This window comes from Mchenga conophoros, linkage group LG1, assembly GCF_057382185.1.
Source record: "Mchenga conophoros isolate Kocher_MC1m ecotype Shallow Benthic linkage group LG1, M_conophoros_male_GT1.1, whole genome shotgun sequence".
NCBI lineage: Eukaryota > Metazoa > Chordata > Actinopteri > Cichliformes > Cichlidae > Mchenga > Mchenga conophoros.
In genome coordinates this window covers 6984766-7003796 of record NC_140526.1, presented here as the reverse complement: position 1 = coordinate 7003796, position 19031 = coordinate 6984766, and the positions used below count along the sequence as shown (strand labels likewise).

At 38.6% G+C, this 19031-nt stretch overlaps 1 protein-coding gene across 3 annotated transcripts in view; it reads right to left on the bottom strand.

Annotated features, from left to right (window-relative positions):
• Nucleotides 1-336: 336 nt before the first annotated feature.
• mctp2b (multiple C2 domains, transmembrane 2b) overlaps nucleotides 337-19031 on the bottom strand; it is a 43345-nt gene continuing 24650 nt past the window's right edge. For all 3 annotated transcript variants that reach the window (XM_085295787.1, XM_085295612.1, XM_085295699.1), the window contains 14 exons: nucleotides 16158-16288; nucleotides 15810-15990; nucleotides 13201-13294; nucleotides 13009-13111; nucleotides 12724-12826; nucleotides 12440-12541; nucleotides 12247-12321; nucleotides 11075-11194; nucleotides 6967-7080; nucleotides 5151-5192; nucleotides 3270-3379; nucleotides 2907-3016; nucleotides 2304-2401; nucleotides 337-1303 (listed from right to left, as the gene is read on the bottom strand). In XM_085295787.1, the coding sequence (XP_085151913.1) occupies nucleotides 1256-1303; nucleotides 2304-2401; nucleotides 2907-3016; nucleotides 3270-3379; nucleotides 5151-5192; nucleotides 6967-7080; nucleotides 11075-11194; nucleotides 12247-12321; nucleotides 12440-12541; nucleotides 12724-12826; nucleotides 13009-13111; nucleotides 13201-13294; nucleotides 15810-15990; nucleotides 16158-16288 (1431 nt within the window). In that variant the 3' untranslated portion in view covers nucleotides 337-1255. The remainder of the gene's footprint in view (nucleotides 1304-2303; nucleotides 2402-2906; nucleotides 3017-3269; nucleotides 3380-5150; nucleotides 5193-6966; nucleotides 7081-11074; nucleotides 11195-12246; nucleotides 12322-12439; nucleotides 12542-12723; nucleotides 12827-13008; nucleotides 13112-13200; nucleotides 13295-15809; nucleotides 15991-16157; nucleotides 16289-19031) is intronic.

Here is a 19031-nt window from a genome sequence, read left to right as displayed (position 1 = left end):
GTGCAGCCCAGTACCAGAGGATTGTCTGGCTGCTGTGCTTGATAGGATGCTGGCTGCAGGCATCTCGTCACAGCAGCTGAGAGGTCAGGCAGGTCCTCCTGCTTGTGGCGACGCCCAAGGGCCATCAACGCAGCGGGGAGCCCGGGCGCCGGTGAGGTCTCGCACGGCTTTGCCTTGCTTCATGAAAGCCTAATGAAGAGAGGGGGCTCTGAAACGGTGCTGTTAGACGCCCACAATCCTGCAGCAAGGGAGCAGGGAGAGGATAGATGATGCTTGCAGATGAATTCAAAGAGATGCAGCACAGAGCTGAGAGAGTAGAGGCAGATAACATACCGCCAAGTGTTTGTGTGCAGATTTATTGCTGTTAGAAATGAAGGACACAAAGTCTTCTTCAGTGATTGCCAATAATAAATAAAGTGTGTACAGAAGTGGCCCCACCCCACTAACAAGCAAAGAGTAAAAACAACAGAGTACAGTCCTCTGTATAGAATGTATGAAAGCAATCTAAAAACTTAATGTAGGCACATATCCTTGCATGTAAAAATAGGCCCATATATCATGCAAAAATAAAATTAGTCACCATTTTATGAGCATATCACTTTATCTATGCTTAAAGATAAAGGAATATGATGCATAATTTGTGGCCAACTTTACATTATCCATTTATATAAACATATAAAAAGGTGCAAGTTAAAATAATTGCGCCTGTAAATCATCACTAACATTTAAAACCAGAGACCTTGCACTTCCAGAAAAATATACCTTTTTTAAGTAACATGTTTAATTCGAAATTTACTGTAAAGATTATTTCTCTTAAATTGCATAAAAGATTGTAAGTATGTTACGTAAATTAAAATATGTACAGGACAAACATGTATAATCATATTACAAACCAATATTACAGTTGAGTTCCAGATGGCACAGCCCGAGGCGAAGAATATAAATTAAAGCAGCTTCTAATTATCAATCTTTAAGAGTAAACTGTACATAGAATGCACAGACATTAGTAAATATTTAAAGTAATCTGTGAAAAGTCCTCAGTAAGGACATCTTTGGCTGAAAGCTGTTTAGGTGCTGGTTGAATGAGGCAGTGAATGAGGATTCGTGCCGGCTGAACAACCTGAAACCAACTCCAAGTGAGAGACCGCAGCGCTCAGACAGTTCCTCCATCCTCCTGAAAGTGTTTTTAGGTGGGAATCCCACACACAGCAGCATCGGGTCCAGTATTCATACAGTCTTCCATCCACAGTGCATTCTACAAGACTTTCTTCTTCCTGCTCCCTCTCAGCTCACTGTACTGAACCTGGAAATCATCACATTTTATAAATTTAAAATATCAAACAAAAGTACCTTAGACAACAACAGACATCACTCAACAGAAGCAAGCAGTTTAAATTCTTCCCATTTATGAAGTGAAAAGCAGCGAGTTCTTAAGGTTCATTACAGGGTGCGTACTTTGATATTCTGATAATGGAACGGTATATTATTTTGTACACAGTGGTCAAAAAAAGATTAGTTTAAAAGTTTAGGATACTTTCATCATTAAGTAAAATTAAAATGTGTTTTCTTCACTTGTAATATTTTTTTGCAAATGAGAAGAAGAAAGTTCTGTCACTACCAGCACTGAGAGGGAGACCCATAGTCATCGTTCATACACAACAACAACAAAACAGAGATACTGGAAAGTCACCGTTACGCAACCCAGTGGCCCAAGGGCATTGTAGAAGGAGAAGAGACAAACGGGGTCAAACAGCTTAGAGAGACAGGGACTGTGAGGAGCAGAGACGACGGCGGGTAAAAAGAGAGAAGACAGAAAGGAGAGTGCGAAGAAAGAGAGGAGAGGTCAGCACAGAGATCATGTGCAAGAGGAGGAATGAAAAAGAAACTTGTGAATAGTACTCACTTAAAAAACAATGTTTATATAGCTTATAGGTGCAAGGTAACCATTTTGAATCTTACTGAATGTAAGATTCAGTAGGACCCCATAACACTCACGACAGCTTTTGAAGCTGAAGTGTTGGTAAGTACGAACAGGAGACACCAGCAGCAGCAGCAGCAGCAGCAGCGTCTCCCGTCTCAGCCTGGGAACAGCCTGCGTTACAAAGCTGCTAAGCAGCAGACCTCCACCAGGGATGTATCGGGACCAAAACACAACCAAAATTATACAGGGCTACATAATTATACAGATGGAGCTAATTATACAGACAAGAGTAAAGAATGCCTGGGAGTTGTTGTAGTAAGATGCAAAGCTAGCTGGCTCTGGGATTTTGGGCTTCCTGGCCGGCTGATCCAGCGGAGCTTACCTTCTGCACATCTGAAGGCACCCTCGACAGGAAATCAAGCACTTCATTGTTGTCAATGCTGTACGGGTTCCGTAATTTCTTGGTGAATTTATTGATACCTAAAACAAAAGTTCACACCAACATATCATTAACACTAGTCTCCTGTGGCTGTGCTCTTTGTTTCCATACAAACAAATACTTGCAGGGGAGACTCATGCTGTCCAAGAAATATTGCTTTGAGTATCCCCAGTATGTGCCTTTTTTGTTGTGTTATTGTCACTTTTTATAGCTGGAAGACTTACACCACTTTACACTCCAGTCATTCAGCCAATAAATTTATCCAGTAAAAGTCTTAACAATAGGATATACATCATAGTCAACATCACTAACATAATAAGTTGCAAATGTTAAAAAGACACAGCCGGAAACATATGGAGCAAATACTCCTTCGGCCTTACATAGCTGCTGGATAATAGAAAGATTCAAACAAAAGAGATAAAAATAAAAGTAGAGGAGGGGCTTTTTTCTACGACAAACACTTACAATAGTGGAAAAAGATTTTTGTCATCAACACAAAACAATGAACACAAAAGAAATGAAATAATTACCACATCTACAACTCACCCCATATTAAAACTATGTAGCGTATAGGGATGAAGTATGTGATAATTGCTGCAGTGATGAACACCAACAAAGCCAAGGCTGACAGGAACGGCATGGTCCAGTTGAACATGCTGACAAATAAGAAAACATCAGTCAGAGTCAAGGAAGGATTTTCTTTCTGCATTAATTCAGTGAAAATAAACAAAGTACAGTACTTATTAGAGCAATATTAAAACATAGAACAACAAAAATAAATGATGCATAATTATTAACACATTTCAGGAAAATGACAAAATTAAAGTCAGTCATAAACATGTCTGATTCTTGAATTGGAAAAATCAAATGGATACAGCTCTGAAATTACAATACATTGTTATCTCTTACTTTTTAATCCTCTCCCCTAAACAAGCGATCCCGTCGAGAAGGTTTTGAACGGTGAGGATGATGTCTTGGACCATGTGGATTTTCTCTATGAGCCCTTTCCTCTCGGACTCCTAAAGCAGCAAGAAAAAAAAAAGACAAAGAAAAATCTGCTTTGGAAAACACTCAAAGGCAACACAGTGGTCATGAAAAAACTGCAAAAACCCTCAAAAACAACAACAACAACAACAAAAAAAAAGATAAATACAAAGCATCTTCAGTTTTTGCCTAATATGGCCAATTTTATTTGGAGCAAAAATATTTTTAGCAAAAAGAATAAAGCTCAAAGATGTGAATTTAAAAAAGGTAATGAACAGTAATAGTGTAAACTGTGTTGTTTTAAGTGCTAATTAAAAATGAAGGACCGTGTCTTCATGGTTCTAATTAAAGGTTTTGCACCGGTTGACAATATTCCTGCAGTAATAGCTTGTGACAGACTGACAGACGTGCAGCTCATTAAATTACTCTTAATGCTTGCAATCAGCACCAAACAAGCTTTGGTTTTTGCTAAGAGAGTTACTTAGTAAATGTTATGGTGCAATATCCACCACTTTTTGCTCTCCCTTCTAAATATAATAATAATAAATTAAAAATAAAGGCTGAATAAAATAATCTCTTGTATATAGAGTTTGTACTGGACTTCAGTATTATTTATTACACATTTGAAATAAAGTATGGACACTTGAAAGTAGATTAAACAACAAAACTTCTGTGGGAATTTGCAGGCTCGAGTATAAACTAACCCTGCCTGTTCAGCTTTGTTTGCACAGACTGATAGCTACAACATTTCCAAAACCGCAGCTTTGATCAATACCAGGAAACCAAACCCGTAAACACACTCATTCAACTCTGATGAAGAGTGTCTGCAAAATGTGAATGCAAAAACAAAAAAAGAAGGAGAAAAAAAAGCAAGTTAAGATGTGAAAGGACTGGACATCGCATTATGAAAGAGACAGAGTATCGTTCTCAGGCTGCTCCAGATCCCAGGAGGAAAAATGACTTTTAAGTAAACAGAGGAGGCCAGATCCTCTCGAAGATCTCTGGAGTGAGCGCCAGACTTCAGACAGAGACATGGCCACATGTCCACATCAAATGCGTTGAGACTAAAAAAGGGTTATAGGTCCAAAGAGAGGATCTGCAGTATGTGTGGATGGTGGGGGGGCAGCGTTAGTTATTGGGGGACAGGGCAAAAGGATATTCCAGATGCACAGTGACTCAATGTGAAAAACCACATGTGAAGCAAATCTCGCTTCACCTCAGTGAAGTATCCATCACTGCACTAAACCACTTCAGCCATTTAAGGGTCACATTCCCACTGGAACCAGTATGAGAACCACTTTAAATCAGGCCAATGCCGGCCATTCAAAATGTCCACAATAAACTCCTGTCACCCTGAAGAAATATTTCATTGCCTGAAAGCATTTTAACACTTTCAAGATAAACTTTCAAAATGAGCTCTGAAAAAGCATGTCTAAGTGCCGTCATTAGTTCCATATTGATGGTATTATATGGTGTGTTAAGCTGAGGGACTTTCCAAATGCAGCAGAACCCTTTTCCCCACCCCTCTATTTGCATATGAATGTGTTTTGACAAGTGGAAACGGGTTGGTGAGGTCTTCATTAAGCTCAAATGTCTTTTGGTAAGCACAAGTTTACAAAAAAATACAACTGGTGCTTGACAGGAATCAAAATGCATCAGAAGATTTAGTACTGAATAAAAAGCTTAGCAACACAGACCCATAGATCAGAGGGAGATACCTTTTGTCAACATGAACAAAATGAAGCTAAATTCTTTTTTTATTGAGCAGCATACAAAAGTCAGCAAACACCTGGCAGAGGCGCATACCTTCTCATCGTCTTCATCCTCATCCGCCAAATCCAAGTTGGTCTGAAAGAAACAATTGCAACGGAGAGGTGAAATTATGAGAATTTCATTATCAGACTTAATAAAGCTCGTCTCACTGGGACTGTGAGATGACGCTGAGATCAGTCTCCTGAAACACTTTGCAGAAAATCTGACCAACACAGGACACAGTGGACTTTTCAGGAACTAATAGCTAATTAATACCTTTCCATCAGCACCGGATCACAATTGCTTGTATGCGAGAGAAATAGCTCAACAGGTCAAGCCCACTTAGAATGACCCCACTTAGCGGTGCTGTGTGTTTTAGCATGATTCAGCTCATTGTTTTTGTTTCTCCGCTCTTATCTTTACTGTTTTGGTTTCGCACCCCGATCATCTCATCTTAGCCTACTACCTAAAATGAGCATCTAGCTAGTGCAGCATTAAGAAGTCAAACCCCCAGCAGTTGCCTGGCTATTTTCAGGCTACAATGAGCATAAACATGCACATTTTTCCAACTCAAGAAAAAACGCTTCTTGCTATATATCAGTGTTATGTCTAAACCTTGCTTCTGCTGCCCACAACATGGCAAAAAAAAAAAAAAAAAAAAATCTTTACTCCAACATTGATCATTTGTTCTGATCTGTAACAGGATGCTGCACTTAAAAAAAATCCATGTAGGTTATTTCACATGATAAATTTGTCAAATTTGTGTGGTTTGAAATGGACATGATATCAGATATAGTTAAACCCAAATATGCTCAGAGTTTGTATATGATGAGTTTTTGAATGTTTTCTTGTTTATTGACCAAACTTTAACTTTTATTGTTTCATAGTTAGGAATAAAAACTTTAAATCAGTTGCAGAGGGCGTTGCATTGATTTCCAAAGTAAATTCTATAAATCTTTACCCTATGCTTCCTTGTGACAAATGAATCTGTGTGCATGATCTGATCAACATGCAGATCTGGTTCTTTGAGGACATATACACTGTATACTTACATATATAGAGCCAATAATGTTTTCTGCAAAACATTTGCCCACTATTTTTAATGTTCTAAATTGTTACTTATTTTGATAATCAACCGATCATTTGACTTATGTATGATTGCATATGCTCTAGTCAAATTAAAAATAATAATAATAATAATAATAATGTTTTACAATTTTCTTACACAGATCACCTGAAAAGTTAATTAATTGGGAACAAAATAGTCAACACATTAACTGAATGTGTATTGTTGTGTGAGCAGAGCTTGGTGTATAAAATTTGCTACCATGTATTCTGTGTTGAACCACCATTAATGCATTCTCTAAACAGACCTTGTGTTTCACATTCAATACTTCTTCAGAGTGTTACATTGGGGGGAAAAAAAAGCAGGGAGCATTGTGACCTTGTGACATTGTAAGAGATAAAAACTTTTTTTCTAATCTGACCAGTCACAACAAGAACAGGGCAGCAGGCCAATTACAGTGAAGCCGAGGACAAAAACTAGAGGAGGAACGGGAAAAAAGAAAACTGCGTTAGTAAAGGACAAGCGCTGTAAATTAGCTTAGGCTATAATGGTCTGTTACATTAGTCTATTCAGTGAGTTTTCAATGCTTATGTATTATGTGTTATTTTATTATTATGTATTATGTAGCCATGTGCGACGGGTTGCTATGGAAACATACCAGCCTTTAATTATGAGAACAAAATGTGGCTTAAGAGGCTGTTTTTCTACAAAATAAAGAAATAAGAAGCGTGAATAAGAGCCAGCAGGTCATTTGGCAGAAAGAGGAGAAGATGGATAAGGCTGACAAAGCTGCTCTCAACTCACCACATCCTGGCTGACCCGTCCAGATTGGATCTGCAGGTAGTTCCACGAGATGAGCAGAACAAAGGAGAGGGGCAGCATATAAAACTCCCAGTACCATACTGTCACCAAAAACACCTGCGGGCAGAGGGTCCAGAAATCAGACATCAATGAAGGCAAAAGGGGAAGCGTTACATTTTAGATCAACCAAACAGGAATTCGATCTGTTATTAAATTGATTGTAAGATAATTGGTCAAGCTAATGAAGGCTGCCCTACCATTATACAAACTCTGCACACTAATTGCAGTTAGACTGCATATGCTGTGCAGGTATAGATGGTATATAAATGGCTAGAGGCTCTAGGTCTAAAAAGTGATGCCAATCTGCTGTTAAAGGGGAAGACTCCTTTGGTTGAAAAATCAAGTTCAATTCCATAAAAAGCTATGACAGAATGACCCAACTTCTTGAATTCAAACCTCAATAAACACTTTGCTGATGAGTTAATAGTCTCAGCCACATGTTAATGCTCTTTGACATGATATCTAACAGAAAATGATCTCCATCAGGTCCTGAATTAGAGTATAATTGATTAGAAGATAAATGGAGAATAAGCATGGCTACCTTGAGATTGGCAAGTAGTTACCCTGTGAGTGTGCAGTGTCCTTGGTTTCTCAGTCAGACCTACTGCTTGTTTTTCATATCCAGTTAAAAACAAAAAAAACCAAACAAACAAAAACGCACCCAAGACGGTGACTGCCAAAAAAACTCAGCTTTAGGATTCAAAAGAGGACTATGCAAACCAACTGGTGACATCATGAGGTCACATCCATCCTGTATATACAGCAAAAGAAAACCATTCTGCTCAGTAGGACTTACACTTACTCCTGACTATGCATTGACATTAACCACATAGCTCTAATTGCTCCATCCCTTTCATCTTCTGTACATTAAAGCTGACCGATTCACTACAGCCTCAGGGAGCTTCTGTGTGAATGTGCAATTAACATCCATAATGGCACTTATGATGCACATTCCACCTGTGTGGCTAAGGTAAAAAGGATAAAGAAACATAGCCTGTGATATCTCAATTGCATGGCTAAATGGAACTATAAAATAATCCTATCAGAGAGGTAGTACAAGCCAAAACGGCAGCGGGCCAAAAGCATTGGGAAGGGTTTACAGGTTTTTATATGCTAATAAAAATAGAAGAGAACATCTGGTGAAGACATCACTCTCCTCTGAGGCACCAACTGACATAAAAGATGGCAGATCAGTGCCGCCCCTCCCACCACCAGCACCACCACCTCCGCCAATATCACCACCACCATCAGCTTTAATGTGCAAAAAGCCAAGCACGCTCTTGCCTGTGTTATCACAAGCCAAAATAGGGCCTGGGAGAGGAGATGAAACCAGTTCCTCACTGGAAGGGTTATGTTTTATTAGTGAGGACTTTGTAATGACTGGGAGAGCGAGGGTAAGGGGAAAGCCAAGTCACGCTTTAGTGGAAATGTATACTCAGCCCATAAAGATTGTGATAATTGTAGCCCATTTCAGCTTGAGAAGCATTACACAGTCTTCAACAGCAAAAGGGGACTTTGGGAATACAATCCACATCACAGGGGGAAAAAAAAAAAAGAAAAAGGATATGTTATGCTGGGACAGCTACTGAACTGGAGGCTGGCACATTTATAGAAAGCAGCAGGATTTCCACACTCATGTTTGGGGGAAGGGTTTGCATGGCACAAAAACCGCTTTGGACCATTCATTGTTTTTTTAGTGCGAACATGTGAGTGAAGAGCACACCTAGTGCACCCACAAGTAACAATTATGGCATAATACTAACAGTTAAAATGTAGTCTAACAGTGGTATAAGTGGAAAAGAGTCATACAGTCGCAAAACTGAACACACACCCAAAATTTAAAACGATTCCCTAACATTAAACATCATAAGCTAATGGCTATGCCAGAATAAGTAAGGATATAGCAGTCAAACCTTGAAGTCTAAGCACAGGTTTTTGGTCTACATATTCATGTGTTATAAACTGAAGAATGAGTGAGAATAAATCTTGTAACACTGAGCGTGTTACCCACTCCCTAAAATACCGCCCAGTGATTAACCATTATAAGAACTGTTACAAATTTAACTTGGCTTTATCTCCAATTATTTCAGCACTTAAAAAGTCACTAGACTGACAGTCACTTACATGGTTTAAAGGATTATGTAGCCTGCTGTAAAGGGGTGAGGAGGGTTAGAGCAATACTGTAAATGCACTGTGGACACGCTCCAAAATCAATCAGTTTTGGATGAACAGACACAATTTATCTTGCCAATGTTAGTGTGTAGTTTATATTGCAAATCTAGTTCAAAACTATATAAATTTCATGTATATATTTTAAAAGGCATTAATGCGACTTAAAAATTATTTAGAGGCACTGTAAGATGCCTGTAGAGCCTCCTTTTAAGAAATAGTTGATACAAAGTTGCCAGAAAATAACACAGAAATCAAAAAGAGGATGAGGTGGATGCACATGTGACCACACTCTTTTCAACATTGTTGCTGCATTTTTTTGTGGGGTGACAGATAAGAATATGAAAAAAAAAAAAAAAGAGTGCTATTTGGAAACAGGCTCAGTGTTTTTTTCCCCCTTGACTCAGAGCACCGACAAGAAATGGTAACCCATAAAAAGAAAAGCTAAACACCAAGTGCTATTTCAGAAATAAAGTAAAGGAGAGGAACAGCGTGTGATCTATTATAGTTCAGTGGTTAGGACAAGACTAACACCTTTGGGATTGGGGCTTCTCACTGAGATAACCACTACCTAACAAGGCACATCTAAAGCATACTGTACTGACGAAAGCTCTTTGTCTAACTGACAATCGGCAGATGGTGCAGGTAGCTCGTCACTGTATCCTGTCATGAGGAGTGAAGCTCTGATTCATTACGCTTATGTGGTGGTATTAAGCAGCCATTTATTTCTTCTCGCTGAGGCTTGAAAAGGCAGCGAGCATTAGTGTGAAAACATGAGTACAGATGGTACTGTCTTTCAAACACCGAGATGCAGTGGGAGGATGTGTGTGTACATTGTGCACTTGTTCCTGCTTGTATGATGTCGCCGTCAGCGTATGTGTGTCTCAGCTGTCAGGTAAAATAATAATATCATTGCTTATAATCAACACAGTATGCGCGCAACATTCTTCATAATTATGTAAATAAGAATCTTCTTATATTGTAATAAAGACCAAATATTGCAAACAGTTTCTTATTAAAGTACGCTGACCCCGACTTCATCCGGGGCGGCACAGCTTAGATCAATGTAATCCCAAGCTGAAAAATGAAATGCACGACTCAGAGCTAAAACACAGAGTGGCTGCTGCTCAGATAACAGCTCTGTGCTGCAGCTCCCATTTTTCACGGCAAATTGAACAAACTGTACCACTGGCTGGCTTACAGTATCTCTTTTAGTCTGTTAAGAAAGTCTAAACGCTTGACATAACTTTATTGCCACCTACAGGCCATGAGCTGCAAAAACAAAAGGAACTTTAGGTGACCTTGATTGCTTGCATAGTTAATGAACAACTTGCTGTATGCCATTTTTATCACGCCAGATCTCTGAAAGAATAATTCCAAAAAGATCAGCACCCACTTTATTTTGTAGTTTAAAGACAGAGGCTGAAAGGCTACTCCCATGTTTCTGTCTTCACATTTGCTTTAACACTTGTCTTCAACAATGACAGGACGGAGAATCAGCCTTATCTCTGAAGAGCCTTTTAATTGAACTTCTGTCTGCATAATGGGGTCTAAATCACACCGAGCACAGACCGGACAGAGGGTTAATGAGTTGTCAGGGAAGCAGAACAAAAATAGACTATCTCGACTCCGGTGGGACTCTACTCTCTCCAGCTGAGGCTTAACTCTACATCCAGGAGACATGCAACACTGAAAGCGTCCACTCCAACACAGAGCCAGGGCCAAGCCTGTGTTTCTGCGGAGCCCAGTGCTGCATTGATTAAGATTCTCTCTAGGAGAGTTCAAGTAGGGGTTGGCCAGACTGCGGTTGTCTTCCGCAGCCTTGGAGGGAAAACAGAGGGAAATGCAGATAGTGTGTTGATAAGCAGTTAAAGCACTTCACCAGGAAGGCTAGCAGGCTCCTCTGAAAACTCTCCCACTGGAAGCAGCTTTTGATGTACTGCAGAGTCGACATGATTGCCCTGTACAATGTCTGAACACGCATCACGTTCCTGGCCAGAGCCTGAAAGACAAACACACAAAGCAGTTAAATACTGCAGTAGCTGTGTTGAAAAAATGGTCATAGTTGATACTGATTTCAGGGTATTTGGATTTAATTCTGTAAGGAGTTCCACCCATACCACACTTCAAAAAAAAAAAAAGAAAAAAAGCATCCAGTCAGCTCGAGGAATAGCGAGAGGAGCTGGTATGCCTTGGCATGAGCCACTGTGGTCAGGGGGCAAAAAATGTCAGTAATCTGACCTGATTTCATCAAACAGGTCTTTCAATATTAAAACAGACTGAAAACCTGCACGTTACAAACCAAGTCCACGGTGTGTGTAAGCCAATTTTGGCGTTAGTGAGCAATGTATTGTCTGACAACAATGAGTCTTTGTGGGAAGTACAGACAGTCAGGCACCCTGTCTCGCACCCTGTCTTGCACACTGTATATCAAACTAATGTAGCAGAACAGTGAACAAGAATTCAGTCAAAGTTGGCCTCAATTAAAGCCCAATTCAACTAATTCAAGCAAAGGAAGGTCTGCTTTTGGAGTCATTTTGCTTTCCAGAGAAAAGAAAAGGAAAAAAAAAAAGTACTTAATTTTTTTATGTCCATTTCTTAAAGAGCTAATTGGTAAAAACATGTTAACATTTGTTCAATTTGTCATGTCTTTTTTTAGTTTCCAAAAAATTTTTTGGGTTGAAGTTGCAGATATTTCAGCATCACAAAAATATCACATTTCTTAAAATCATTTTTATTTTACTTTTTTAACATCTAGCACATTTGTTTAAAAACACATTTTCAACCAGAAAAAACTGAAAGTGGGACTTTTTGCTCACAAAATAATTTTAATTGATTATCAATATAATTGTAGACTCATTTTCTGCCCATTTAAAAAAAATGTTCCAGCTGAGTTTCAGAAGACTTAACCAGTGAAAAAAATAAATAAACAAGCAACTTGAAATTTTAATTTGATGTTATGGAAAGTAAATTTATTTGTTTACTTTTTCCCCCATTCATAAATATACTTTGTTAACTATGAATTGTGAATAAATGTAAAAAGATGTATCAAACCTTTTTGGAAAACTTGGGATTGTCCTCCATAAAATATCTCTCCTTCGGCTGGAAGGTTCTAATACTTGCTCTGACCTGATTAAAAAAAAAAAAAAAAAAAAAAAAAAAAGTGATAAAGTAATAAGAAGACGACAGAATGAGGCCTGCCTTTCAAAGCCATCGTGTCCTCATTGCAGGGTGAACCTTTACTTACAGGGTTAAAAATAACCTCCAGCTCCAGAGTGATGCTCCCCTTCGACAGCTCGCCTAAGTCCTCTTTCTTCAGCGGGAAGGCAATCTGTTGTCCCCTGCGGATCTGCAGGACAGAAAGGGCATCAGGTGCTGAACTCAGCCATGAACCTGACCATCAGTCACGCTGGATTACATCTTAGCAAGTCTTCAGCCTGCTGGAGTGTTATCGCCCTCTTCACTTTAATTTAGACAGAGTGCAAATAGATTATTGTCTACGTCACAGACTCTTAGTGAGGTTGTACGTACCAAAAGCAGAGGAATGGCAACTTTTCCAAGGAAGTCTGGCGCCTTGTCTCCATCCTCATCAAAGATAGTCACCACCAGAACATCATGAATGTCTTTGACAGGGCTGCAGAGACATAGAACGAGGTCAGATGCCTACAAATCAGCACACCGTATAGCAATATGTCAGGATATTTCAATTTATTTGTAAAACAGTAAAATTGTTCAGTAATGTAAGAAAAGTAATGTTCAATAATATGTTTCAGTTTAAATAACAAAAAGGGTGTGGAAACAGAAACCCAAACTGACAATGTAAAGACTGTATTCCATTCTGGGTTTAGGCTTTTGTAGACCGTGTGGGTTTGTAGTCTGTCGTTCCCCAGTTCCAGCACACAGAAAGGGTCACTCTTGCCTGCAGAACACATCACTCAAAACTTTATAGCAGGGCTCTTGTGTTTCATTTAAATTTGTCATTAAGACGAATCTAAATGCATGAAATACCATTTAAATCAGCAGCCATCAGCTCAGTAGCCTTAATAACTTTGACTTGAAGGAAACCAACGTCACGGAGATTTGTCAGGGACCTTTTTAAACTCTGGAGAGACAGTAAGCAGACAAGAAAAATTAGGTTTGGCAAACCTGCAAAGCATAAATAGAGTGTTTAATTCAGCAGAGAATGCACAAAAATAAGAAATCCTTCAATCTAAAACCAGATTTATGTGACAGCATAAGATGTTACTTCAGGTTCTCCGCAATACTCTTAACCATAAAACCTTTTGAGCCTTACACCTTAAACCTTTTGACGATGCTAGTTGAGGGAGGCATCAACTAAATTTATTTATATTGCAAAACAAAAATTTTCTTTGCAAGTTTTAGGCATCAGCATTTTCCACTAAACCTTAAATACACTATCAAGGCACGTGCTCAAAACAGTCCATACTTGTAACTGGGCTGCCACACAATTGCAAATGAATGCTTACCAAAGTACGTTACACATCACAAACAAGCATCAAGTCACTGCAAGTATTTTCATACTTTTCTGGAATGAAAAGAAACCAGTGGCTGCAAATCTAACATCTATGAACTAGCATAGCACTTAAAGTGAAAGCTTTTGATAACAGCGTTTGCAGACTGCAATGGGGTGGTGTCTCCAAAACAATCTACTATAGGTAGTTATTCCTCTCTGTACATGATCAAGTACAGTTTACCAAATGGCTAAAATCTGGACTTGTTTTCCCTTCTTGGGCTAAATTTATTTCTGTCACGGCATCTCTTTTCATTGCTAGTCTAGCTGCATGATCAGGTTGCATTTCCAGACCTTAAATTTCTTAGATGTACACAGACACATCTGCCTAAAAGTAACTTGTCACGAAAGAATGCCATTTGCTTAACACAGACCTAGCAGTAACCCATTACCAGGCACATACTGCCATCTCTTGGCCCTTAACACAGAGCGCAGAAAGGGCTGTAGGTTTTCAGGATGACTTTGACTTAAATATTTACACTTCAGTTCTTCAAACTTGTATTTTAAGCCCAATTATTAGTTTAGTAAATGCGTGTTTTCAGCCTATGTTAGGGTTAGATGTGATGTTTGCTCTACAGACTGACACAATAAAACAGTTTTTCTTGGCATGTTTACTAGCTTTAATAAACAGAATACAGCCACTCTGAGTTAGCTCACTTAGCTGAAGATTTGCTCTTTTAAAGTCGTGCCAAGGGCGTATTTTCTGAGTTACTGTCGAAGCTAAAGGATGGAGTTGTGGAGGACAAAAAAAAAAAAAAAAAAAAAAAAAATAGAACAAAACCCCAAAACATGGATGTCAAAATGTTTTGTTGTTGTTGTTGTTATTGTTGTTTGTTAATGCACTGGATTATTTAAAAACAAGCTTAATGACAAACATGGTTTACTATACGGAACGTATTCGCAGCATCCCTCTAGACGCTATTAAAATGGTAAATGGCCTGCATTTGTATAGCGCTTTATTCAGTCCCTAAGGACCCCAAAGCGCTTCACACTACATTCAGTCATCCACCCGTTCACACACACACATTCACACACTGGCGATGGCAAGCTACATTGTAGCCACAGCTGCCCTGGGGTGCACTGAGGCGAGGCTGCCGGACACTGGCGCCACCGGGCCCTCTCACCACCACCAGTAGGCAAACATGGGGTTAGTATCTTGCCCAAGGACATTTGGCATGTAGCCAGGAGGCAGCCTGGGATCGAACCACTGACCTCCTGATTAGTGGTTGACCTGCTCTGCCACCTGAGCTACAGCCAGCTATTAGCTAATCATTCAGCAAGTATGGCATAAAATGCACCAAAATATTAGAATCAAATGTACATACTAGCCTAAATGTAAACTGTGGCATTAATACTTTTGTTTTAATTTGCTTCTGTATTACTTTACCTATATTAGTATCATTCCCCCAATGTAAAGACTTTTCCTATTTTAATATTTACATTATAATTTAGACATTTAAAAAAATGTAAACATATACAGTTACACTTGTGTATTATTTTCCACCTGTTTTCAAAATGTGTTGTTGGGCACTGAGCTCAGCTCTCTTAAAGAAATGTTATAAGAAAATATAGAAATAAATAGAAGGGGATAAGATGAAATGTATTCATAAATAAGTGATTCAATTACTTTTAAAACTGACAAAATTAAAAAGTAGCAGGTTTTTGCATGACATATGAATGCTGGAACTTTTTTTATGAAATGATTTAAATTAAATCATTAATTATGTGTGTTTAACAGCACACCATTATATTTATTTTGTTACTAATGTATCAATATTTGATTTTTGTAGTTTCAGCACACTTTTACAATCACGTAGCAGCAGTACCAGCGTTCAGTCCTTCAGATAGATAAATATACACCTCAGGCAATTCAGGTCGGAGAAAAACAGCCAGATAGTTTTAAGGTGGCAAAAAGACAATACACAAACAACATCTTGTGGAGTTGATGCCAATGACAACGAATGATATTCTGAGAGCAGAGAATAGGCTTGTTCAAAGTGAAAATGCATTTTAAAGTGTTTATATATTTAAACATGTTGGTGGTAGAGTGCAGTATAAATAGAAGTTAAACGGCAAAAATACTGACATAGTTGTCCAGCTGGTTCTGAAGTTCACGGGGTTCACTGAGTGGTGCGGCACAAAGGTCGGAGATGGAGACGCCACTGCACGTGGTCAGCGTAAGGAGGCAACACACGTGTCCTCCCCCATATTCCATTTCTAGCAATTGCCTTTGATCCAAAGGGATTTTTGACATGTTCACGCAACGCCTGTACACACACAAGTTCCACACATTTGGGCCAGATCAAACACACACACATAAAAAATATGCAAAGAGCTTTCATTTAAATCAATCAATCAATCCAGAAACCACTTTTTATTTTAATTAAAGGGCAAGCACACACAAATAAATACTGTAATAGCTGAACACACTCACTTCCCCAGGGATTCCGCAGCCTTTCGTCCTTCCTTGGATCGGAGCTCCACCTCCAGATATTCTGGACTGTTGAAAAACTGTTTGAAGGTGAACCTCTCTCTCCACTGAGGATTTGGCACTTTGCAGTGATCCTGAATCAAAAAGAAAAAGAAAACTGTTTAAAAGTTGTTTTTAAAAATTCACAACAATTAACAATGACACTGAAATTCACTTTAAAGTGTGAAGAAACATCTTATATAAGTCAGCGTATTTGCAAAGTCTTCAAAACACAGACTTGACTGACGTGTTTGTAGATTTCCAGCTGGCCTTTATTTAAAATTCAGAAAAGTATCTGCATCATGTCCAGATGTTAACTTTAATTGTTTTTCTTTTCTAAACAGACTAGTTTTGGGGTTTAGCAGCTTCTGATAGACACATCAGAAATTTCCATCTCACATTAGGAGATGGACAGGAGAACAGATAATTACCGTCACTTTGCACCTGGATATAAGACAAGGAAAAGAAAATGAGCAATGCTGCTCGTTATCACGCTGCTTTGATGTGTAATGCATGATGTTGCACGATCGCGAAATAACCATCAATGACAGTACGCAGCCAACAGCGCATAAAAGTGAGCATCAGCGCCAGACATCATCCAGCTGCCGGGAGAGCTGGATGATGCAGCAGACACTGGCCATGTCATATTACACGCTGCAAAACCATTTTAGATCCCTTCTAGGCCCGTTTCTTTTTTCATGGCTTTGTGGTTTTTTCCCCCATGTGATCTATGGTCACATGAAAGATTATAGGGTTAGGCTTAACATTTGCACTACCAAAGGCATCTTTGTATTGCCTATTTTCCCCATTTTCCTTCGGGATTAATCAAGTATTCTGATTCAGATTCTGATAAACCCAGTATCAGTTAACGGAAACCAAAAATGCTCAATGAAATACTAAGTTTTACAAAGTGAGGTTACTTTGAACAATAATTATTTATTAGTTACCCTCATTTGCGTAAAGTGCAGCAAACAAAAGAAATGTAGACTGTCTCATTTGTTTTTTCCATGTACAATAATCCCAGACGACTGTGAGATCAGGGGGCACACCATCTGTTTCAGGACTCCATGTTTTTGTGGCTGAAGATAATTCTGACTCTGGCTGCATATTTGCGCTCATAGTCACGCTGCACAACAAATTCTGGACCAATCAAAAGTCTCCTTGATGGTATTCAGTCATGGATAAAATTCTGTCTGTACTTGCTAGGACTGAGGAGACCACTATTAATAACCAAGTCCTCAGACCCATCTGTGGAAAATCAAACCTATAAGAACCTCTGCCATGCATCTCTATTGCCTGCAGACACCTAGAGCCATCGCTGACCTTTCTCCAAAGGCAACTCCCTCCCAAATGCTCCAGGTTTGGAACATTTGTTACCTTCTTTTCTCCCCGGTCCTTGTTTTTCTGTACATTCCCAATTTGCTAGCCTTTGCTCATACATTGAACCAAGGAAAGTTTTCCATCAACACTTACTTCTGACAAGTACTTTCTAGTCTGCAAATGGGTTTAACAAGACCCCCCTGATCATTTTTTTGCTCTTTTCCTGGCACTGCTGGAAACTAGCCCTCAGTATTGCCTGGGTCTTTTTGCTTCTGCATAACAGCAGATATTTGAAATAACTTTGAAATATGTTAATGGCAGAAGATAACTGACCTGTCACTTGGATTTTGCACTAAAGCAAATGTGTGATGTTTTTAGATTCTAGCAATGTCATCTTTTTAGCTGTGCTGTCCCTCACCCTGTTTTACCCTGCCTCTGCAGATAATGACTTTAGTTAATCCCACATTTACGCTGCTATTCATAAGAATCGCCTTTAGGTGATTGTTTAATAATGCAGTGGGATTTATGTGTACAAATGTTTCTAGATTTTATAAGTGAAAACTAGTCTGCCAGCATTTTATTTAACAGGAATGTTGGGAAAATTAAAATGTGATAATTCTGTTCATCACTAGACACACAAGATATAAAATAACACTAAGACAAATGCTTTTTTGTTAAAGAGCCTAAGACCTTTGAAAAATATAAAATCTTCTGGAATATGCACCATAAACTATAAATCAATTTGAAATGCAAATCTGTTTACCGATTCAGCTATTACATCAATATTTGGATTTTTTTATGACTTTTGAAAGTCTATTTTCAGTGCAATGGCATTAACCTCATGTGGCCTTTCTGCAAATGTATATTTTAATAAAAGCACTTTAAAGTGATTTGGGCCTAATAATCCTATAGATTGAAGATACATTTTAAGCTGACATGAAAACAAGAACAAAGAATAACCAACCCCATGCATCTTTCAGAAAAAGATTACTAAGGCTTAACATCCACATCTAGTCATATTTTAAATGATTATTTGAGCAAATGATGTCCTTAAGTTGAAAACAGAATAGACTTTAATTTAAGTACACATAATGCAGCTTGTTAGCATCATTTAGCTTGAAAATTCACTTTTCAAATTTCATTTGATTTTGTGGGTTTTAAATTAAGAAATAAGAAAGTGTCCAAGCCAAAGTAACTCATGTCATCATCAGGGGGCATTTTATCCAGAGCAAAGAGCAATATATAACAGTTGGAGTGTTACCTGAAACTAACATCAGATTGATTTATTTTCTTTTAGTTCTACGGGCACACCTATCGAGAATGACGTGGAATACTCACCCCCCCAAAAAAAGAGCAAAATGAAGAGAACAACAACTAAATAAATGAATAAATACAATATAAGTCACTGTGAATACTGGAAATCAGCTGAGGTTAGGCTAACATAAAAAATCTACACACTTTAAATTACAAAAGGGAAAAAGGAACAGGGTTAGGAATCACAAAGACACATTAGGAAGA